The sequence below is a fragment of the Chiloscyllium plagiosum genome, chromosome 19 (genome assembly GCF_004010195.1).
Source record: "Chiloscyllium plagiosum isolate BGI_BamShark_2017 chromosome 19, ASM401019v2, whole genome shotgun sequence".
NCBI lineage: Eukaryota > Metazoa > Chordata > Chondrichthyes > Orectolobiformes > Hemiscylliidae > Chiloscyllium > Chiloscyllium plagiosum.
Window position 1 is genome coordinate 16,186,671 of NC_057728.1, and position 25,158 is coordinate 16,211,828.

At 41.8% G+C, this 25,158-nt stretch overlaps 1 protein-coding gene across 3 annotated transcripts in view; it reads right to left on the reverse strand.

The window, feature by feature from the left end:
• ptprz1a (protein tyrosine phosphatase receptor type Z1a) overlaps window positions 1–25,158 on the reverse strand; it is a 264,158-nt gene that overhangs the window by 199,008 nt on the left and 39,992 nt on the right. For all 3 annotated transcript variants that reach the window (XM_043709180.1, XM_043709179.1, XM_043709181.1), the window contains exon 2: window positions 10,818–10,883. In XM_043709180.1, coding sequence (XP_043565115.1) covers window positions 10,818–10,883 — 66 coding nt within the window. The remainder of the gene's footprint in view (window positions 1–10,817; window positions 10,884–25,158) is intronic.

Here is a 25,158-nt window from a genome sequence, read left to right on the forward strand (position 1 = left end):
ACTTATACACTTAATGGTAAGGTCCGAGGGAGTGTTGCTGAACAAAGAGAGCTTGGAATACAGGTTCAGAGCTCCTTGAAAGTGGAGTTGCAGGTAGATAGGATAGTGAAGAAAGCATTTGGTAAGCTTTCCTTTATTAGTCAGAGTATTGAGTACAGGAGTTGGGAGGTCATGTTGCAGCTGTACAGGACATTGGTTAGGCCAATGTTGGAATATTGCGTGCAGTTCTGGTCTCCTTCCTACCGGAAAGATATTGTGAAACTTGCAAGGGTTCAGAAAAGATTTACAAGGATGTTGCCAGGGTTGGAGGATTTGAGCTATAGGGAGAGGCTGAACAGGCTGGGGCTGTTTTCCCTGGAGCGTCGGAGGCTGAGGGGTGACCTTATAGAGGTTTACAAAATTATGTGGGGCATGAATAGGGTAAATAGGCAAAGTCTTTTCCCTGGGGTCAGGGAGTCCAGAAGTAGAGGACAGAGGTTTAGCGTGAGAGGGGAAAAATATAAAAGAGGCCTATGGGACAACGTTTTCACATAAGGATTGCATGTATGAAATGAGCTGCCAGAGGAAATGGTGGAGGCTGGTACAATTGCAACATTTAAGAGGCATTTTGGAAGGGTTTGGAGGGATATGGGCCGGGTGCTGGTAGGTGGGACTAGATTGGGTTGGGATATCTGGTCGGCATGGATGGACTGGTCCGAAGGGTCTGTTTCTATGCTGTACATCTCTATGACTCTATAAACTACTTAGCTGTTGCTCTTAACATCTATAAAGCTTCAATCAAGTTGCATTGTAACATTTTTAAATTCCAAAGAATATAACCCTTTGCTCAACTTGATCATGTGAGCACAAATCTGATAAATATTCACATACCATTAGGATGTTAACCAACTCTGGCATATCACTTAATACTGAATCTAATACAATGCATCTCCTTAGAATCAGAATCCCTACAGTGTGGAAACAGGCACTTCAGCCCAACAAGTCCACACCAACCCTCCAAAGAGTTACCCACCCAGAACCATTTCCCAACCTTATTACTCTACATTTACCCCTGACTAATGCACCTAACCTACACATTCCTGAACACTATGAGCAATTTAGCATGGCTACTTTACCTAACCTGCACATCTTCGGATTGTGGGAGGAAACTGGAGCACCTGGAGGAAGCCCACGCAGACATGGGGAGAACGTGCAAACTCCATTCAGACAGTCACCCATGGCTGCGCTCGAGCCCGAGTCCCTGGAGCTGTGAAGCAGCAGTGCTAACAACTGAGCCACCGTGCCGCCCTTGTGGTTCCCAGTCCTGACAGCTCTATTTCTGCAATGGTGAATGGAGTTTCACCCTTGGGTCAAGTGCACAGAGTCAGAAGAATGACTAGTTCCACAAACCTGATAATTTTCATTGGGTGGGGTGGTGCTGGGTTCCATTAGCACTCGCACCAACTGGCTCCAAAAGAATGGACGAGGCTGTCAGATTTGGAGAAGGAAGGTTGGGGGTGGGGGAACCTGTGAGTGGTCCAAATTTTACATATGTAAAGAATAAAGCAAGAAACAGCCCCTGTCCCCACCCCTAGGTCTCAGTGTTCTGGCACCATTTGTTAGCTATCCAAAAGGGATAGCCTGGCTATTAAAAAGAAATAGACAGAATTCAGTTTGCTCTTTCCAGGCCCATTCTTTGTATATTTCTCAATCAACCTGCTCAGTGACATTATTCCAAGTTCTACCAGAGGTGTGAATGCATACCTCCTGGTTCAGAAGGAGGGACACTACCACTGCACCACAGAAACCCGAACTCTTCGCATTTCAGTTTCTTGCTTCTGCTTTGGGAGAAGTCTCACAGAAGAAGCAGTGGAAGCAGCTGCTGATTTAAATGGCCAGCTGCCTCCACAAACTCCAGTTGGTACAATTCCCAAGCTCACCCCAGTGCTCCCCACCATGAGAATGGGATGTGCTCTATTTGGGGGTCGAACTTACCATTGCTGGGGTAGTGTGCCATTTTCACCACTACTGAGAGGCCCTCCAATATGGCAAAAATCTAGTCCATACTCTCCAAATTGAACGTATGTTTGCAATTTATTTAGCTTTTTCCTTATACTCAAGGCTTTTGTGTAAAGAATGCTTATTTGTCCACACACAATTCTGTCCTGATGTTCTATGTTTTTATTCACACATTACCTGTTTCTTTCTCTAGCTTCATTATCTTACAGCTCTAAGTGTTCCCAAAGCATAATTTCCAATTAGCACTTTACTATCTTTCTGCTTATTATCGTTCCAAACTGTACCCTTCCACACAGTTTGTAGTTTAAATGGCTATTATTCATTCCAATAGGAGCCAGTCTCCAGAGAAAGTTAAAAATCACACAACACCAGGATATAGTTCAACAGGTTTATTTGGAAGCACTAGCTTTTGGAGCACTGCTCCTTCAATAGGTGATTGTGGAAGGAGCAGTGCTCTGAAAGCTAGTGCTTCCAAATAAACCTGTTGGACTATAACCTGGTGTTGTGTGATTTTTAACTTTGTACACTCCAATCCGACACCAGCATCTCCAAATCATCCCAAGAGAAAGGTTCCTTCCTGTTCTGATTTGTGCCAGTACCTCATGAAATGGAACCCCTCTTCCTCACACCACTCTTTCACCCAAATGTTCTCCTCCCTCTATTTCCATACTGCAATTTGCATGTGGCACAGGTAATAATCAAGAGATTATAATCCTTGCATTCCTGTCCTTTAATTTAATTCCTAATTCCTGGTAGTCCCCGAAAAGCACCTCTTGCATATGTCTTTTCTATGTTGATCCCAGCAAGGACTGCAATGAATGGATCTTTGCATCCGCCTAACATCTTCTTAAACCATTTGAGATTGCCCTTACCCTTGGCACCAGGTAATCTTTACACCCTGGGGGCTCTTTCACCTATTTACAAAGATAGGTATTTGTTGCTCAAATTGAATTCCCCATAACTGGTTTCCCCACCTCAGCATCCCACCACCCCAATGCCCTGGATAGTCTTCTGTACCAAGATGCCACAGTTTGCATTCTGGTAGTAGCAAACACATTGTATTTGTTGGATAAGATAATTATCTGTGGTTTCTTGTCCTCTCTCTCACCAACGTTCCCTTTAACTCCCTACCCTAATAAGTCAGTCATTGACCCCAAGCCTCTGAGTTATGAGTGATGTCTGTTTATGGTGCGCCTTACAGCATTAAGAGAGACAGAATTATCACTACCCTTTCTCAAAATCAGCTACTTAAAAGCTTAACTGACTGTATTTTGATTCGGACTTCCCTACAGTAACATGCCACCTTCTTCCCAACACCTTCAGTTTGCATTAGCAAGATTAAAATTATGGAAAGAGTTCCCAAGGGTGAAATTCAATTAATTACTATACTGGTTTAGCATCTCCACTTCATGCTTGGGAACCTGGAATGTATGTTCTGTGAAAAATTAACTGAATTTAACATGTAAACCCATACTGCATCATTGTTTCAAGGTCCTATCAGGAAAATCAGGCCCAATGCATGAGTATGGCAAGCATAAACTAGGAGGCAAATAAATGCTTTGTGCATAAACCATATAAAATAAAAGTATAAAGCAGGTAATTCGTATTTTTTTTACAAGGCAGCATTGGACTTCTAGTACTCCCCAAATGTTGGGCAAGTTGACGCTGTATAAAACAAAATGACATCTAAATGAGCTTATTTTTTTAAAAACTTAAAAAAAGGATGTCTTTACTGTGAAAAATCTCCAGTTTGAACACAAACCTACACAAATGCAGGCACTGTGTGAGGAGACTACCAAATAACATCGATTTTGAAGAGACATCCCATGGCCTTCTTTTAACACAAGCACCATACAATGACTGCCAAAAGCAATAAAATCCAAGATTACCCTCCTGTGCAGCTCAGCTATTCACTTCCAGCATTCTGATGAAGCCCCCTGCCAGATAACCTCAGGGCACCTCGAATTGCTATGCCAGCAGTAAAGAATAACAAGAAATTACAGAGGAGGAAGCCACATAGTAGATGGAATGGTGAAGCACTTGATTTAAATCTGTGCTTCTGGGTCTAGGGCAAAGATTTTTCTGTGAAACTGTTTTGGTTTGACGCCGAGTTAGGCACAGTGTTTCATCTTTGGAGAGCTAGTCAAAACAAAAAAAAAACCTGCTGTCATCTGACACCCGGAGCAAAGCTCCCTGATAAATAGTAAAGATGACATTTACTTGAGCCAAAGACACCTTCCAAATTGGAAAATTCTCACCACTCAAAGTAAAGGGAAGTTTCAGAGCAATTGATAGTGTCAAGGATGAGAGGGGATAATTTAGTTAAAGAAAATTGTGGATCTGCCCTCACCACCCTCCCCACCCTTTTCCCATTAAATTTCGGTGAACACACAAGGTACTAATGACAGACGAGGTCAGGCAGCATCCAAGGAGTAGGAGAATCGAAGTTTTGGGCATAAGCCCTTCAATCCTGATGAAGGCCGTATGCCCAAAATGTGGATTCTCCTGCTCCTTGGATGCTGCCTGACCTGTTGTGCTTTTCCAGCACCACACTCTGGACTCTGACTCTCCAGCATCTGCAGTCCTCACTTTCTCCAAGGTACTAATGGCACACAGGCATGTTGTTGCAACCTACAAAAGAAACCCTTTAGCCAAGTCAGGGCTAGAAATTTCCACATGCCAGTCATTGGTAGCTTTCGGTTTCTAATGGGCTGAATAAGAATTCATTCACTAGGTTTCAAAAAGTTCTGATGAAAGGTATTTATCCACTACATTCACTTGTTTACTGATTACAGATGTTGATCTAGCTGCTGTGTATTTTCAGTATTTCCTGGTTTTATTTCAATATTAACTGTTTATCCCTACATAGCCAATCTTTCATTGCTTCTTTCAGTGTTTTCTTGCTGAATAGGAGCCACCGTGATCAGTTGTAACATTTCCCTATTCCACTAACTAACACACCTTGCATATTAAAGCGATTTTTGTTATTGGGAACTGCAAACTCATGCAAGTGAAGTGAACAGTTTCAGAAATATTTTTCCAAACTCGCCTCCCTCTCTAAGTTTCAGGAGACATTCACAGGCCCCTTCCTCAACTCTCATATCTCCTTTCTTAATGACTGGCTTTACACTGGTCATTGATACATCTGTGATCACTGCCCTCCTGAGGAGAGATGATGGTCTAGTGGTATTATCGCTAGATTATTAATCCAGAAATTCAGCTGATGTTCTGGGCACCTCAGTTTGAATCTTGCCACATGGTGGAAAAAATCTGAAATTTTTAAAAAAAGATGACCATTGTTAATTGTCGTTAAACCCATCTGGTGAGACTAATGTCTTTCAGGGAAGGAAATCGGCCATCCTCATCTAGTCTGTCCTCCATGCGACTCAAACCCATAGCAATGTGGCTGACTCTCAATTGCTCTCTGAAATAGTTGAGAAAGCCACTCAATTGTATCAATTGTGACAAAGTCTCAACAAAGAAATTAAACCTGACGGACCACCTGGCACAGACCGAGGCACACAAAGACAACAGCAGAAGCAGCCCTGTTGACTCGGCAAATTCCTCCGTGCAAACGCCTGGGAGGTAGTGCCAAGGTTGGAAGAGCTGTCTCAGACTAGTCAAGCAACAACCTGACCATCAGAATCATGCCTTACAGACAATGCCCCAGAGATCACCACTATCCCTGGATATGTCTTGTCCCATTGGCAAGACAGAACCAGCAGAGGTGGTGACACAGTGGTATACAGTTGGGAGGGAGTCACCCTCAGGTCCATAACATTGACTCTGGACCCCATGAGGTCTCACGTCTTCAGGTTAAACACAGGCAGGGAAACCCCCTGCTGATTACCACGTTCTGTCCTCCCTTGGCTGATGAATCAGTACTGGTCCATGTTGAACAACATTTGGAGAAGCACAGAGGGTGGCCAGGGCACAAAATGTTCTCTGGGTGGGGGATTGCAATGTCCACCACCAAGAATGGCTGTGCAGCAGTACTACTGATCGAGCTGATCAGATCCTAAAGGACATAGCTGCTGGACTGGGTCTGAGGCAGGTGGTGAGGGAACCAAGAGAGGTAAAAAACATACTCAACCTCATCCTTACTGATCTATTGGCAGCAGATGCACCTGTCCTTGACAGTATTGGTAAGAACAACTACCGCACAGTGCTCCTGGAGACCAAGTTCCACCATCACATTGAGAAAAACCTCCATAATGTTGTGAGGAACTGTACTAAATGGGACAGACTTCAAACAGATCTTGCAACTCAAGATTAGGCATCCATGAGGCACTGTGGACCATCAACAGCAGCAGAACTGTACTCCAGCACAATCTATAACCTCATGACCCAGCATAACCCCCCCCACTCAACCTTTCCCATCAAGCCAGGAGATCAACCCTGGTTCAATAGAGAGTGCAGGAGGGCATGTTAGCAGCAGCACCAGGCATACCTGAAGATGATGAAGTGTCAACCTGGTATAGATACTATACTTGCATGCCAACAGTAAAAGCAGCAAGTGACAGACAGAGGTAAGTGATCCCTCAACCAATGGATCAAATCTCAGCTCTGCAGTCCTTGCCACTTCCAGCCATGAATGGTGGTGGATAATTTTAAAAACTCAATGGAGGAGGTGGGCCCACAAATATCTCCATTCTCAATGATAGGAGAGCCCAACACGTCAGTGCAAAAGATAAGGCTGAAATATTTGCAGCAATCTTCAGTCAGAAGTGCCAAGTGAATAATCCATTTTGGACTTCTCTACTGGTCTCCTGCATTATAGATACCAGTTTGATTCATTCCACATGATATCAAGAAATGGTAATGGGCCCTGATAACATTGTGGCAATAGTACTGAAGTCTCGTACTCCAGAACTTGCTGCTCCTCTAGCCAAGCTCTTCCAGTACAGTTACAACACTGGCATCTACCCAACAATGTGGAATATTGTTGTGGTTCTGTTAGCTGAGCTGGAAATTTTTGTTGCAAACGTTTCGTCCCCTGTCCAGGTGACATCCTCAGTGCTTGGGAGCCTCCTGTGAAGCGCTTCTGTGGTGTTTCCTCCGGCATTTATAGTGGCCTGTCCCTGCCGCTTCCGGTTGTCAGTTTCAGCTGTCCGCTGTAGTGGCCGGTATATTGGGTCCAGGTCGATGTGTTTGTTGATGGAGTTTGTGGATGAGTGCCATGCTTCTAGGAATTCCCTGGCTGTTCTTTGTTTGGCTTGCCCTATAATGGTAGTGTTGTCCCAGTCGAATTCATGTTGCTTGTCGTCTGTGTGTGTGGCTACTAAGGATAGCTGGTCGTGTCGTTTCGTGGCTAGTTGATGTTCATGGATGCGGATTTTTAGCTGTCTTCCTGTTTGTCCTATATAGTGTTTTGTGCAGTCCTTGCATGGGATTTTGTACACTACATTAGTTTTGCTCATGCTGGGTATCGGGTCCTTCGTTCTGGTGAGTTGTTGTCTGAGGGTGGCTGTTGGTTTGTGTGCTGTTATAAGTCCTAGTGTTCACAGTAGTCTGGCTGTCAGTTCTGAAATGCTCCTGATGTATGGTAGTGTGGCTAGTCCTTTGGGTTGTGGCATGTCCTTGTTCCGTTGTCCGAAGGCAGGGACAGGCCACTATAAATGCCGGAGGAAACACCACAGAAGCGCTTCACAGGAGGCTCCCAAGCACTGAGGAGGTCACCTAGACAGGGGATGAAACGTTTGCAACAAAAATTTCCAGCTCGGCAAACAGAACCACAACAACGAGCACCCGAGCTACAAATCTTCTCCAAACTTTGAATGTGGAATATTGCCCGGATATGTCCTGTACATAAAATACAGGACAAATCCAGCCCAGCCAATTACCAACCCATCAGTCTACTCTCAATCATTAGTAAAGTGATGGAAGGTGTCATCAATAGTGCTATCAAGCTACACCTGCCCAGTTTGAGTTCTTCCAGGGCCACTCAGCTTCTGACCTCCTTACAGCCTTGGTTCAAACATGGCCAAAAGAGCTGAATTCCAGAGGTGAGGTGAGATTGACAGACCTTGACATCAAGGCTGCATTCAACCCAATGAGGCATCAAGGTGTCCTAGCACAACTAGAATCAATGAGTATCAGGGGGCAAATTCTCTGGTGGTTGGAGTCATACCTGACACATAGGAAGATGGTTGTGGTTGTTTGACCTCAGTCATCTCAGCTCTAGCATATCTCTGCAGGAGTTCCTCAGGATAAAGTCCTCTGTGCAACCATCTTTAGCTGCTTCAACAATGACCTTCCCTCCTTCACAGTGTCAGAAGTGGGGATGTTCACTGATAACTGCACAATGTTCAGCACATTCATGACTCCTCAAATGCTGTAGCAGTCTATGTTGAAATGCAACAAGATTTTGATAACAGCCAGGCTTGGGCAAATAAGTGTCAAGTAACATCCATGCCACAAGAATGCCAGGCAATGACCATCTCACAATACCCCTTGGCATTCAATGGAGTTATCATCACTGAATGGCCTTTATCAACATGCTGAGAGTTATCAAAAACTGAACAGGACCCGCCACATAACTATAATGGCTGCGAGAGCAGGTCTGGGGCGAGGAAAACCACAGTGAGCAACTAACCTTCTGACTTTCTGAAGCTTGTCCACCACTTACAAGTTGCAAGTCAGGAGTGTGGTGGAATACTCCCCACGTGCCTGGATGAGTGGCTCAGTGGTTAGCAAAATCCAGCATTCCCTCTCAAAGAGCATTGTAGGTCAACCTACAGCATGTGGACTGTAGCAGTTTAAGAAGGCAGCTCATCAACATCACCAAGGGTAACTAGGGACAGGTAATAAATGCTGGCCCAGCCAGCAAAACCCATGAGTGAATTAAACAAAAGAAAAATTCTTGGTCTTTAAGCTCAACACACTTCTATACCAAATGCTGTGCATTGTAGTGTTGTGGAATTAATATCAAGAAACAGAACAAATCAAGAAACTTCCAATTTTGTTTGGAGTTTGTTTATCAAAAGCCAGCTGCGCTAAGGTCCAAGTGAATGGGATTTCATTTGCCTTGTTTCATTCTTATCTATTCTGTTGTAGTTAAAAATCATTTTAAATAGTTATTCTTCCTGTTCCATCAGTACTATCTCTAAATCCCAAGGGGATATATCCTTTATTCTTTTCCGTTCTCATCTACATGACACCCTTTTGCAATCTAATTTGAATCACACCAGTTTCCATATGCGTGCTGTTGACATCTCGCCCCAACTTTACACTGATGTACATTGTCTGACATTCTGCATTAGGTGAACAGAAATTTCCTCCAGTTAACTATTGGAAAGACTCAAACTATTGTATTTCGGATTTGTGGTTAACTGTTCCCTCGCCATTAACTCTCTCCTTCTCCCTGGAAGCTGTCTGATGCTAAAGAATACAAATCAGAGTCATACTTGACCTTGCGTTGACCGTCTGAGCACACTTCCATACTGTTGCTAAGTTGCTTTCATTCACCTCCATTACATCACCAACTCATTCGCTGCTGAAACCTTCACCAATCACATTTTTACCTCCAGACTTGAGCTTTCATGACTAGCCCCTCACATACTACGATGGATAACTTCGAGGTCATCTAAAATTGTAGCATGCATGTTTTAAACTGACTCCAGGTCCTGGCCACCAGCCACCTCTGTGCTCACTAACATACATAGTCTCTGTATTAAGCAAAACATCAGTTTTCTAATTCTCATTCTTGTTGTCAAAATTTTCATTGTCTCATTACTCCCGATCACTATTCTCTCAAGCACTGCAGCCCTTTGAAATATCCACATTCCTCATTCTGACATTTTGAACAGCCCTGATTTGAATCCCTTCACTACCATCAGCCGTATTCGCAGTTGTACAAACTCAAAGCTCTGGAACTTGTTCACCAAGCTTCTTTCCCTCTATTTCTTTCTTTCTTTAAAACCTACCTCATTAAGCTTTTGATTTTCTATCCTATTGTCTGTAAATGGCTCGCTACCAAATTTTGTTTGATAACATTCCAGTGGCGTGCCTTAGGATGTTTTGTGGAATTACACAAATGCAAACAATTGTTGCTATTTCAAGTTGTTGGGATCAAAAACATATCTGTATATTGGCTATTAAAGGAGTATGCTGTAGCAAAGAATAGTTCGAAAAGCATCTATTAGTCATATGGTTCTACACCTAAATTCTGTGAAATGTATGATGAACACAGATTTGATCTAATAAAAGTTCAGATGCAGGCAGAAGAGTTTTGGATGCAGTTATATTAATGGAGGGTGGAAGATGAGAGACTGGTTGGGTGACTGCTGGCATAATCCAACCAATAGGAAACAAAGACATGAATGAAGGCTCAGCACAGATGATGATGCAGGTAATAAGCAAATATTTAGCCGTTGTTATGGAGAGGATATGGTGCTGAAAACTCATAACCAGAAATATCTGCAATACTGATTTGTTAAGTAGGATATGAACATTTCACCCTATACTTAAGCACTGACGTATTGTGACTTTAGCATTCAATGAAAGAATATGGAATGCAGGAAAACATCAACATTAAGCTGGTGAAAAACTGCACCATGCCTGAAAATTCCTCTGTTACAAATGGAAGTCTATAATTAAGACCATAAAACATCATTAACTCAAAGACTAAGTGCTTTTCAAAAATGCTTAGTTAAGAAATAAGAGAGTAACAGGTTATGCTGTTACATTTAATATTTGAATAAATCTATACAAACACATCAATCTTTAGCATTCTAAGAATTACGCTGTCTTGTGTTTCACGACTAGATAAAATTGCATAGGTTAGTAAAATGAGTCATTGCATGGAATTAATTGCTTACCAGTGTATGACCAATCCATATTTTCAAAGATGTTGTTGTGTTGTCTGTAGAATCCATATGTCCCATCTGCAGAATAAAGAAAAATCTTTATAGCAGACAAAAATGAAGCTTTGCTAAAACAAATGGAAACATTACAATATTTTGATTACATTTGTGTATTCTTTACATATATAATAAATGCAATGTTGGATCAAAAACATTATATCAACTACATATGTAAAGAATATCCAAACTACCATTGCCCCAAAAGGTGTTATTTAAAAATATTACCAAACCTTTTGTTACATTTTTAACTGTAAGACAGATAAAATATGTTTGTGTTCAGAAATCATACTTATATCATGTAATGCACAATGTATTGTATGCTTAGACTCATTTGTGTGTAACTTGATGAGTCTGAGGTACAATTGCTGAACCTTCCTGAAGTCAATTAGAGAATGATCAATTAAATGATTATCATGCAATCGCAGAAGGTGTAACACTTAATCTTTCACCTCCTTCTTCCTCACTCTCCAAGGTCCCAAACACACCCAGTGAAGCAGCATTTTATTCGTACTTATGTCAATCTAGCCTTCTCTATTCACTGCTTACAATGCGGTCTTCTTCACACTGACAAGATCAAATGCAGACTAGGAGATGAGTGCTTATCAGAATAACTCTGCTCTGTCCATAAGAATAAAACTGACCTTCCAGTTGCTTGCCATTTCAGCAAACCATCTTGCCCCCATACTAATATTTCTCTCTTTTGCCTGCTATAGTGTTTCAATGAAGCTCAACGCAAGCTGGAGGAACAGCACCTCTTTTTTTCCATTTAGGCACTTGACAACCTCTAGTAAACAGGATTGAATTCAAGTACCTCAGAGCAAGATGATCTGCAAGTAGGCATCCTGTCTCCCATTTCAATTACAACTCCCCTCTCCCTACAACCATAATCCCCAAGTCCACGTGTCTTGTTTTTGTTGTGTTGGCTTTGCTCTCAGCAAAGCAGATCCATTTTCACTTTTGCACACCTATCTACCATTTATTCCTATTTAAGATGTGGAAGTACTGGTGTTGGACTGGGGTTGTCAAAGTTAAAAATCACACAACACCAAGCTATAGTCCAACAAGTTTATTTGTAAGTACTCTTCCTCCTCTGTAAACAGCATACCTTTTCACCACCTTTCAGTTCGGAAGAGTCATATCAGATTGGAAACATTAACTCAGTTTCTCACTCCACAGATGTGGCCAGATTGGAGTTTCTTCAGTATTATCTTTTATTTCCAGAGCAGATCCAGGGTAGAATTAGATTTCAGAAGAACCCAGTAGGAATCAGCGATTTCAGAATACAAGGAATGAAAACAGTGGTCTATCCAACCTTTCAAACCTACTCTGACATTCAATAAGACCATGTAAACCTTCAAGAATTCCACATTTCTATTTTATTCCGATATTCCTTCATTTCCTTAGATCCATAAATCTAACGATTCTGGTCTTGAACCCACTCCATGACAGAGCATCTGGAATGTGAAATATTCATGAACAGGAGTGTCTCAGTGTTTAATCCTGATACCATGCCCTTAGGTATAAACTTTTCAGAGAAACTCACCACCAGCACCAATGCTGACAAGCTCTCTACTTACTTTTTAAAAGTATTTTTACAAGATAATATAGAAACTTGCACAGGAGACTGAAGTACCACTGAAAAATGTTTCAGACATTTAGAACTATATAATTCCTACAGTGTGGAAGATATAATTCGGCCCATCAAGTCCACACAGAGTCCCTGGCACTGTAAACCATGCTGCCCCAATTAGATACATCCAGGTTATTCTGGTACAATGTGTGTTTCGTTAATGGGAATGGACTAGAACACAATTGACGAATTGTGGACGCTGTCTGGATTATGCAAACTTTCTACTCAACGGATATAGCAACTTTCTATTGATGGACTTCAACAGCGTGATTTTCTTTAGCAGTTTTCCATAGCGCAATTTTCTATAGTGCAAGATTGCAGAGGAATGCAGCTGTCGTGTTATGGCAGAACAACTTGTATTGTCATCATTACTTATCCTTGTTCCTCCATACATTCACAAAGTTGCACTGCATGATCCGTAAAGCCCTTCTAATGTGTTACTGGTTGTGGGGAACTACATTTTAGTGGTTATTTAAAACACCCATTATTATTGACATTGAAATTGCCTTAAGGTTCTTAAGGCCCTATCCATCGATTTTAGCTTTCATTTCTGTGATGAATGATGAGAATAAAACAAAGAACTGCAAACGTTGGAGATCTGAAACAAAAACCGGAAATTGCTGGTCAACTCAACAGATCTGGCAGCTTTCCCTAATGAAGAGCCATGGGATTCAAAATGTTGACTCTGCTGTCTCCCTCCCTGCAGACTCTGCCAGACCTGTTGAGTTATGCCAGCAATTCCTGCTTTTGATGTCAAGAAGGACTGAGATGTGTACTGTGTGTATTATTGTCTTGTTTGATGATAATGCTTTTGTGTCTCACCTGTGTTTATGAATGGAAGCAACAAAAATCCAAGCAATTCATTAAGGGTTTGACGACTGATCATAACTTGTGAAAACTGACATTCACCTCGCAGAAAGTAATTTTGTCTGCACCATTTTTAATGTTTATCTTCCCATCTATAATGTCTTACTAGTGTTATTCACCTGTGTTTTTAAAATAATTGGGTTAAATAAGGGATAATAGATGAATGTTTTAAAATACTACAATAAAATAGTACCGAGGAAGGCCTAATCTGCTGATCAATAGCCCCTGTGGAGTTGTCAAGCTTTTGTGTAAATGTGGATTAATTGGAAACCAGCATAGGGCAACAAGTTAGTCACAAGAGTTAAATCAACTTCCTTTCTGAGCCCAGGAAGTTTATATTGAAACTGCAGGGATGAGTCATAATCAGCTGTGGAGCTCATTGGCAGTACTTTAGCTAATTCAAGATATTTCAAAACTGACAAGATTCTTTACAAATTAATTCAAGTTGCAGCAATGCTGGATTCCAAACTCACATACAAGTAGCTTTGTTTCAAATTCCTCACACTAACCAAACAAGGAACAGTCAAATCATATTTCATCTCATTGCTGGTTCATGACTCTATGACTCCTATGGTTGACCACTAACAATTAGCCCAAGCCATGAAAATATTACTTTGATGGCCAATATTTGAAAAAAAAGCAAAAACCGAAAAAAATACTGCAAAAGCTATAAATCAGAAACAAATACAGAAATTGCTGGAAAAGCTCAGCAGGTCTAGCAGCATCTGTAGAGAGAAATCAGAGTTAACATTTCCGGTCCATTGACCGGAGTTCTGAGGAAAGGTCACTGAAAAAAAGCGACTGTTTAATTTACATATTTGTCTTAAATTGAAGATTGTTGCGATATCATGCAACTATTCTGTGATTAGCATTATGGCCCTGAGACAGTACGTAATAACATTTTTCTTATTATTTTTAACCAATATTGCTGCAAGAAATGTGCAGTTAAATTTCATCCTAAAATCATTTCTAATTACAAACAACAAGTGTTAAAGTTCTGTTATTCTTTAGACCATGGACTTTAACTGCAAGACATGAAGAGTAAATAATGAGTTTGAAAGGTGTTCTAATTACAGAAGACAAACAGCAAATGACATATTTGCATTTAGACCAGACCGTTTTTCTGTGTTTATTTTGTTTTACCCTACATATATTCGAAAAAATATGATTTATTCATGTAGAAATTAAATTATGCAAAGTTCAAATTTGATCTTCTAACCTGCTGAGTTCCTCATCTCATTATCTGCACGTTCCTTTCCAAGTCTCTCAGCATTCACTAAGGTTGGAATTAGAGCTCTGCTTCTTCATTGTGCTGGATCATAATCCTGTAACTTCTTCCCTAACAGCACTGTGGAAATACCTACACCACACAGACTACAATGGTTCAAGAAGGCAGCTCACCTATCACCTTCTCAACCACAATTAAGGATGACCCACTAAATGCTGCCTTTGCCAAAATGGCTGCATGCTATGAATGAATAATTTTAAAACTGTAAACAAGATCAAGAGTTGTAATTTTTGAAAAAAAATCTCAAGCAGACTTTGTTCCCAATCCTCAACAGGTCTGGCAGCATCTGTGAAGAGAAATCAAAGATAATGTTTTGGGTCCGTTGATCCTTCGTCAGAACTCTGATTTCTCTCCACAGCTGCTGCCAGACCTGCTGAGCTTTTCCAGCAACTTTAATTTTTGTTTCTGATTTACAGTATCCGCAGTTCTTTCGGTTTTAATTTTGTTGCCAATCCAGTCTTGCAAAAAAAAAATGCTCTCCTGAACAGAAACAAAGCCTCTGGGTGGAATCTTCCAATTCCCTGGACATCACATTGGGATGTACAGCACGGAGATAGACCCTTCGGTCCAACTCGTCCATGTCAACCAGATATCCTAAATTAATCTAGTCCTATTTCCCTGCACTTGGTCCATGTCCCTTCAAACCCTTCCAATTCATATACTCCTCCAGGTGCCTTTTAAATGCTGTAATTGTACCAGCCTCCACCACTTCCTCTGGCAGCTCTTTCCACACACGCACCACAAAAAGTTGCCCCTTAGGTCCAACTGGGAAAATTTGGAGAGATCAGACAGCTAAGGTTTTAACAGAGAGATGAAAAGTTAGTTAATGAGCGATGAAGGTCTTATCTGCATGGATAACATCAGACAATTTATATGCAAGCTGCTATTATCCCAGCTAGCAGAGACAGAGACAAACTGGATGGCAACAATTCCGGATATGAAAGTCTGAGCAAGTACCTGATACCCCAGCACTTGCTCATCTAGGCCTCAATCTTGTCCAACGATCCCCAACATCTCAGGCTGTTCTTCATGAGTACTGAATAATTGCACCCTTCTGTCCACAGAGGTTGCCATTGGAATTACATCAGCCTTACCAAATCATCGTGACACATCTGACTTAGTTATAATACTGTTCATCATTTAATACTACACTTTGGAGCTCACTAACACCTTTCATTTCAATGGTAATGAAAGACAGGTTTGCATACAGACATCGGAGGAGGATGCATCTCTAAGCTCTTTACTTGCTGTCATATCACTCAATCACTTTCCACTGATTTGGATGCTCACAGTACCTCTGCACATTGTTCTTCTATACCTGATTGCACATTGCTGCATCATTCAGAACGTGCAGCCTCACAGTGCTATTATCTTGCCTTGCATCTTAGCAAAGGTACAAAGCCAGACAGCTGGTCACATTGTGAACAGTAACTAAGCAAGGGGTGGGCACATTGTTGTAGGGCGTCACGCTATGTCAATGTTATACCTGCAGTATGTCCAGCAGCTTATGCAGCAAACAGACCATGGCCGTGTGTCAAAGTCTAAAGGGGAGTAGAACTCAGTTAAATCTTGACTGGCTGTTGTCACAGAGTCAGAGTCATACACCACAGAAACAGACCCTTCAGTCCAACCAATTCATGCCGAACATAATCCCAAACTAAACTAGTCCCACCCGCCTGCTTCTGGCCCATATCCACCCAAACCTTTCCTATTCATATATTTATCCAAATATCTTTTAAATGTTAAAATAGTACCCACATCCACCACTTCCTCAGGAAGTTCATTCCACATGAGAACCACCCTTGGGGAAAAAAAATTGCCAAGTCTTTTTTAAAATCTCTCTTCTCTCATCTTAAAAATATGGGCCCTATTCTTGAAATCCCCCATCCCAGGGAAAAGACACTACTATGAGCTCGATCACCCTTATTTTATAAACTTCTATAACCTCTCAACCTCCTATGCTACAGTGTCAGTCAAGGGCATCAGCTGATCTCTGTTCAAGGATTTGGAGATGGTCAGTTGACCATTTGAGGCAATTAGGATCAAGAGTTCCATATCATTTTGGTTAATCCTATAAATCCAAGGATTAGTATATATCTGTCAATCAGGGAGCTGAGCAGAGATTAAATCAGGCGTCTAATTATTCGTCTCTTGGTGCTGTCCTTCCAAGTCAAGTTAGAGTGGGACACAGTCAGTCCTTGGGCTCTGTTCACTGAGTGTCAATGGGGTGCAGTTTGAGGGCCCAGTGCTGTGGTGGGCAATTTGGAAGTAATTTGTGGGATAGATTCTTTCACGCTGGGATGCAAAGAGGACAATAATTATGACAGGGGAACTCAACATATAAAATGTGCAAGTTGACAGAAATTCAGGAGGACAAAAGAGAAATACAGTCATCAATGGTCACCACTACCCTTTCATCACAATGTTTGGCAGAACTAAGTTGTAGGTTTGGTCATTGAGGGTATATTGAGGGTTTGCAATCTAAAGGGTGCGTGGCCATCCTATTCATGTGACCATCAAGGTAACAGCTGCACTTACATGTTTATGCAACTAAGCTCTTCCAAGGATCCACTGGGAACATGCGCAAAGTTCCTCAATCCACCAATGTATCAAGGCTCCCATTGATGCAGTTTACACCAGACCACATTGCTTCATCTGATTTCCCCACGGAGAAATCAATGCTGCGGCCAGGCAGAAGACTTTGCCAACAGGTACAGATATCGCATTGAGAGCACTATATGATAATGCGGCTGATTTCAATTTATAAAAGTGGGTTCTATTCAATGAATATACAAAGTGTTTGTAAACATTGGTACCATATCTTAGAGATCTCTGTTAGGCACCCTGGAGGCTTCATGAAATCTATGTCCTTGAGAACTCTCAGGTTCCAGCTTCATTTCAAAGTCGGATGCTTTACAAAGATGGCTACACTCTGCAACCATGGTTAACAAATCCACTTCATAACTCCTTCAGTGAGGTCTACTGTAGATAATATTGCTCATTCTTCCACCGGGGCTAATGTGGAAACAAATATAGACTTCCAGAAGAGGAGGATCTGATGCTAGGAGTCTTCTGAAGTGAAAGAGTATCGAACAGGAGGAACATGACCTTCACCACAACAGAGAGATTCAGCATCAGGCACAAGAATCCAGACAGGACTTAACTGACACCCAGATCGGAGATGTATGAAGTAATCATTCATTGACTATAAATTGGTTCTTGCTTTAAATATAAAGATAGCCTGTTTATTCCCAGGAAAACAAAAGGCAACCTTTTCGGTTTGTTGTTTGTTTTTCTGTTGTTTAATAAAACTTCAAATTTAAGAACTTTAAACAATGACAAGATGTTATATGACACTGGCCATTAGGGAAGATGTAGCACACCCATTCTGCAGGGTTCTCAAATAGAATGGTGCGAAGGACAGGTTGCCTCTGTAGCTTGATTCCTGTAGCTGCAGTTACAAAGATATTCAAATAGATGGGTGATAGTAGAAAATAGCAATACATTTACAATTGTGAAAGGTCACCAGTGCCTCTGGTGTGACCTCAGAAGTTTTTCCTTTTTTCTTCCTTCTGTGACGATGCTGTCACTTTAACAAGGATATTTGTCCTTGGGGTTTTTTAAACAAAAAGAGAGGTCATAAAGGCAGAGGTGGTGAGGGAGTCTAGAAAGAGCATAGTTTAACAAATGGCAGGGGTGTGGCCAGTTCAGGTTTTTTTGCTAGTTTGGTTTAGCTGAGGCAGTCACAAGATGCTGCAGTCCAGAAAGTCCTGGCTGACTTTTCTCTCTTATAGTCTCTTTGAAAGTTGTTCCCTCCTGCCTGTAAAACTGGTGTTTGAATGTACCCTTTTTGCAAAGGGGTGTGTTTATGGGATGTTGCTGGACTGGAAAAGCTCCTTAGTTAAGTTGCTGTATCAGGTGAGTTATGTTTTCCAATAGTTACGTTATTCTAAACTCCATTTTCTTTTGTTTGTGTTTCAACTGTAATGTTTAAATAAACTCTGTTTTGCTTAAAGCCAAGCGATTCGACCAGCTGCATCACACTTGGAATATCTACTTACATCTGCCTTTCAAATAAGAAAATGTTTAGATCTGGGCTACCCTCTTGAAATATGTCAAGGGGGGGGTCTGGCTTGGTCTATAATGCTTCCCACTATATCAGTGCCAGGTTATTTATGGCTGGCTGCCTTTGACCTGGTGTACAAATGGGCTTTAGATATGACATCGGCAATAAGAATCTGAAGGGCCTGCCAGCGGTAAACATTTCAACTACTGCCAAGTGCAGGAATGGGTGCCATTGTGGTGCATAATCAATAAAAGGTGAGCAGAGAATTACAAGAGAACCCCTCCATGAAACTCTCCAAGCTTGACACTACATTGATTTGTGTCAAAATTCAGCACTCTGTATTATAAATATTTCATCAGTACAATATTTCAGTGTCGCCTTCATAGTACAAAACTTGAAAATGAATGGAAGCATGCATTGACGATAATTTAGGTCAAGTCCACTTATTGTTAATATATGGAATACAGGGTAATTTGAATGAGAGGCATTTCTAGCAGAACAGCCCAAGTGAGAATTTTAAGTGCAAAATGCGACTTCAACAACATTAAATGGTAAATCATGCACAATCAAACTACTGACTTGATCAATCTGTATGAAATAACCTTCCTAGCAATATTGCTAGGGGAGGTTTAAGATATTCAATACATACTTACTATGATTGGACATGTCAATACGGATTGCAAGAACTCCCTCGCAGGGATTACAGATGTAAGTGTCATACATCAATGACATTTGCTGGCTAAATTATTCATTCATTCAGACATCAGCCAAGTCTAAAACATTTATATAGAATTTTTCAACTGGACAAGACAGATTGCTTTACTTTTAAAGTGTAGCCTTTGGTGTGATGCAATGTAAGCCATAATACACAGATTAATTGTGCCAAAACACAATGTAAGCAGTCTAAATGGTATATCCATTGAACTTCCTAGGGTAGCAAGGGCACATATAAATTGTAATACAGCTATCAACAATTCAGCCCTTAAAACCTTTGAGGCTGTGAAATGATGCTCAAGGAATTCATTTCATGCAGGCTATGGTTGTGCTGTACAACAGAATTGAAAGTTGTAAATCAAACTGACTTCAATGTCATATTTCACTGCAGCAATTAGGACTCATCACTCCCAGCAACTCAGTGCTTCTCCTGCCACATCTTAATCTTATTTCATTCCTACAATTACGATGCTTTTCTTACCTCAGTCCCAGTGAGAGATCTTCTTTAAACAAAAGGGATCAATAGCTCTAGTGACGGGAGTTTTATGACTAGAGCAAACGTTGTTGGAATGCTCTAATGTTCGTCCGATTTGGCACAGCTATAAATTTAACATGGGGACTCCAAAGCCTGGCTTCACCAGAAACATAAAGTGTAGCATCCCTCTGAAAACTCTGTCAGGGCACTGTAGGGTCAGAGGTCAGGCACTGGCTGCCATATTGTACGTTTAAAAGATTCAGTGTGAATGGCTGAATAAGTTTGTTAAATGGCAAGGTGAGCTGGTTAAAGGTGGGTGGGTGAGGGAAGTGGGTAGAGGGGGTTAGGAGGCATGCAGGGGAGGGACTGATGGGAAGTGCAGTAGGCTGACAGCTGGGAGAGGCACGTACGTGAATGAGGCAACATGTGTTGGGGGAGGAGGGGTAGGAGTGGTGAACAGTGTTGTCATGTTGATGTGATGACAGCTAGGTAAGCTAAATAGGGAGGGAAATGGATCGAGTGGCCAGTAAACAAAGTGATAGGTGGGTAGGGTGGCAGGTTGATGAGGTGACAGGTAGGTGGAGGGTGGCCTGAGAGAGTGAGATGGGTCAAGGACCACCCACGTATTGGTGGGTGGCTGGAAGAGTGTTGTGTTTAGGAGGATGAGTTACACAGTCAAGTGAGCCATTCAATATATGTGAGGGGTAAAGTGGTCAGGAGAGTAGTTGGATGGTTGGGAGGGGGGGTTTAGGGCTTATGTGAGGGAGTCAGAGATATTTGTCAAAAGGGTGAGTATGGGATTTTTATACGAATGATTGGAGGGCAATGGTGTTGTCATCTGAGAAAAAAAGATTTTCTCTGTTGAATAACTCCTGAGTAACTATCCAGGTAAGTACTTTGATGAATTCATGTTGTTGTTGTTGTATCCATGTGAATTGTAACATACCTGAAATGAACATTGTCAAAGGTGCTGCTACATTTAACTGTGGAATTATTAAATTCAGCACTGTCTAGCAATGACATTGTGGGGTTTTCTATGGGTCACTCAGAATGGTTCAAAGGTTTTACTGGACAGTCAGTTCTAGGCAGTTGGACAAGACTCTCAGTCAGAGGAGAAGGTTATCTTCAAACTGTTAGTGTCTCAGTTACTTGGATGCAAGATGAAAAAGCTGCAGTCTGAAAATGCATTGCTGTCACAGGCTCAGAGCTGATAATTCTAGAGGAGCAGTCCACAGATCCAGCAGGCGTAGTTGGGGTTAGGACTCAGAAGGAGGCCCATCAGCAGTGGGGAAAACAGATAAAACTAGGTGCCATTAATAGTTTGGTGTAGTGAGGAAAAGAGCCTTTAAAATTGAAATGTGCATATATTTTGCTTAAGTAAACATAACTCAATCTGAATAACATTAAAGCGGGGCCCTCTGTATTTACCCAGATACATGGTGTCACAGTACTCTGGCATGCATTCTGCACAATTCGAGCAAGCAGTGAAGGGACAGGAAAGATGCTGGAGGAGCTGGAGGAATGGAACAACCTGCGAGGAGGAGGAAGAGCTTTGAAAAGCTCTCCTTAAAGATGAGAGAGCTCAAATGCATTAAACCTTATATGGCAGGCAGGCTGTGACTGACACCAAGTTCTAGTGGGAAGCATGCTGGGTGCAGAAAACTTTAATGGAATATCAAAGTCAAGATGTTAGCGTTCGCTTTGGATTGTGGGTACACAGTGCAGCCTTTGTGTTTCCTTTTGCCGGCTACCAGTAAAAGCTTATGTTTGGACTTGTCTGATTGCTCATTTGTCAGTGATGTTCCCCTATTGGACAATGACAAAATGGAAACACGCTGAGGAAAGAGTCTTGGGAAGTCAGAGAGGGTTTTAGATGGGAAGTACTTAAGAACAAGTGAAGTGCATAGTGTGGTGGTTAAATGCTGACATTGGTGAGAAAATGGACTGGATATGTGACAGTGTGTTGCTATGCTGTCCATGTGCTGTGGTCAACTTGACATTTTGGCTGCTGCGCCATTATGCTGCTGATGATGGACAATGCCAGATTGGCAACACTTGTCTGGGTGCACAGCAACAAGGTAAGGGATGTTGGCCTTTCTGTGGATATTTACTGAGTGGTGGAGTTGTTCTGGGAATGCACGTGGTAAGATTAGAGTAGAATTTGATATGAGAGGCACTATAGAGGAAGGGTAGGAAATTAACTGGCAAGGTAAGATGAGAAATCTCACAGGCATCAGTGAGAAACTCTTAAATAAAAGACACCAATAAAACTTGCACTTAGCCAAAAGGAAAAGAGAGGTTCAGCCTGGAGAAACAGAAAATAGAATTGCATTCTTACAGAGGCATGGTGTGAGGAATGTAGTTGGGGGTCACTGTGGGAGGTGGATAAGCTTACAAATGAACATTAATATGCAGAAGTGAAAAGAGAAGCCAAATAAGGGAAGAAGAGGAAGGGATAGGCCAAGTGAAAGGTGAGAGAAGGGTGAAAATTAGAATGAACTTAAAGAAGTAATTCAGTTCCTGGCAAAAGCAGGAAGCAGCAGAGAAACTGGCAGAAATGATGGGCTTATTAGGAGAGTCTTTTTGGAAGGAGATAGGAATGAGCAGTTAGAGTTTGGGTGACTATGAGGTGGGAAGCTGTGAAGGGAAGCTCTCCAGCAGAGTGGAGGTCAGTGACTGCCCCAGAAACAATAATGTTTGGTTTTGGGTCACAGTCCAGAGGAGGGTAAGTAGTGTTCGAGAGATGGCAGGAAAAAATGTATTTTTAAAAAATATATATTTCTAGCATTCCTGTCCAAGGGTGTTGCAAATGCTTTGGCACGTCAGACAAAACAAGGAAAAGCAAATAAACTGAGCATGCAGGGAAATGTAAAGTGAGTAAGTGCCAAGAGTGCAAGTGAATAACCCTGAGATACAGCTCGGTGCAATTTGAGAGCCAGGTGCCTACACTTGCTTGTAGTGTCCCTACTGCAGCTTTTTGATGTAAATGAAGATGTATTTTTGCAATGGAAATCTATGTTTCCAAAATGACTCACAAGTAGATCAGCGAGTGGAGTTGGGCCATTTACAAGGCACTTAGCTTGCATTAATCCCTCTTAATTAGCAACTTGCCACTACCTGTGAGAAATTCCCTGCTTCGTAGTGACAAAGCATAAAAGATGAAGTGAGACATTTCCAACATCAAGATAGGCCTCACTGGACTTCATCCAATCTGCCATAAATCTCACCATAGGTCACGTTATGCAGACTCATATATGATTCTGGCTTCCATTTCCATTGCATCTCTCACCAGATACAACCTTCCACAACAGGCTTCAGATCTCTTATTTTGATCTCAAATGATAATTTCACTCTGATTGACAAAGCCCTAAACTATGTCTAACCCATCTCCCATAACTCTGCTCTTTTCCCTTCTCTTCCCTTCTCTTCCCTCCAGGATCAATGACAGGATTCCTCTTACCCTCACATTCCACCTCACCATCATTCAGATTTAAACAATCATCCTCTACCAATTCTGCCTTTTCGAGCATGTTACCACCAAACACATCATCCCCTCCTGACCTCCATCAGTATTCCGAAAGGGACCATTCTCTTTGTGACACCTTGGTCCACCAACTCCAAAAACATACTAATGGGAAACGGGGCACATGCCCCTTAAAATCTTCTCCTTCCTCATCATCCATATCCCCAAACACTCCTCCAGGTGAAGCAATAGTTTATTTGTATTTCATTCAGTTTAGAGCTGAAAATGTGTTGCTGGAAAAGTGCAGCAGGTCAGGCAGCATCCAAGGAGCAGGAGAATCGACGTTTTGGGCATAAGCCCTTCTTCAGGAATGAGGAAAGTGTGTCCAGCAGGCTAAGATAAAAGGTAGGGAGGAGGGACTTGGGGAAGGGGCTTTGGAAATGCGATAGGTGGAGGGAGGTCAAGGTGAGGGTGATAGGCCGGAGTGGGGTGGGGGCGGAGAGGTCAGGAAGATGATTGCAGGTTAGGAAGGCGGTGCTGAGTTCGAGGGATTTGACTGAGACAAGGTGGGGGGAGGGGAAATGAGGACACTGGAGAAGTCTGAGTTCATTCAGTTTAATCTAATGTACTCACTGCACCTCGCAATACAGTCTCCTCTACATTGGGAAGACCAACACAGACTGGGTGATCACTTTACTGAATACACCTACTTATTCCACAAGCATTAGACAATGCTTTGTCTTGATTGCCATTTTAAATTTCCCACCGGGTCTCACTGGGTCAAATGACTGCTCTCAGCCTGCTGCAGTGTTCCAGTGAAGGAGAACACAAGCTTAAGTAATGGCACCTTCATTTTCTGATTAGGTATGTTACAACCTTCAGAACACAATGTGTTCAACGATTGAGGTAATCCACTCTGTTCCCTGCTTTGATTTTGTCTTTTTGCCATGTTCCAGTCAGAATCTTGCTTTCCATCTTATTTCATTACTCCTATTTCATTACTCTGCCAATTCACTTACTCTGGAGGGATGTTTTGCTTCTTTACTATAAATTATTACTGCTCCCTTTGCCATTTAGTCTCTCCTGCCCTCCAAGACCTTCCTTTTTGTTCTCCCACTCTTCCTCTTTCAGTCAGCATTGAACTAATGTTTTCAGTTCTGAAGAAGAAAGCTTTGCTGGATTTGAAACAGCAACTTTATTTCTCTCACCACACATGCTTCCAGGCCCACCAAGTACGTTCAGCACTTTGGTCTTATTGCAGATCTCCAGTAACCATTGTTCTTTTCTTCAATTTCTCTTCAGACAATCGCACCAAAACCTTCTGTAGAACTCAAGGGTTTATCCTTGGTCTTTATCCTTGGGCTGGAAAATGGGGGGAAGTGATCGATGCTACAATCTCAGGCTTTAGTATGGAAGGTAATCAACACAAGGATAGTCTGGAAGCTGTAAACACATCAATATTTTTAAGAATTCCTCAGATGACAGTTCACTCTTATTCTTTAACCAACATCAGCAGCATCCATCTCTGACAGTGAGATTACTGATCATCTAGCCCTTGGTCATAGTGTGTTGTCCCTCCAGAAGCCACCTTTAATGTTTGAAGTTCACCACCTCCTGCAGATTCCATTTGTGGGTTCTTAACCTGCACTTCACCCTGACAGCGCAGGACCTAGGGATGAAATGCTCAAGCTGCTTAACACAAGTTCTATTTTGAAAAATCATAGCTCTGGGCAAAAAAAACCTGCTAAAATTGTGAAATATTTGAGATTTCACAGTTTCTGGATTTGCATTTT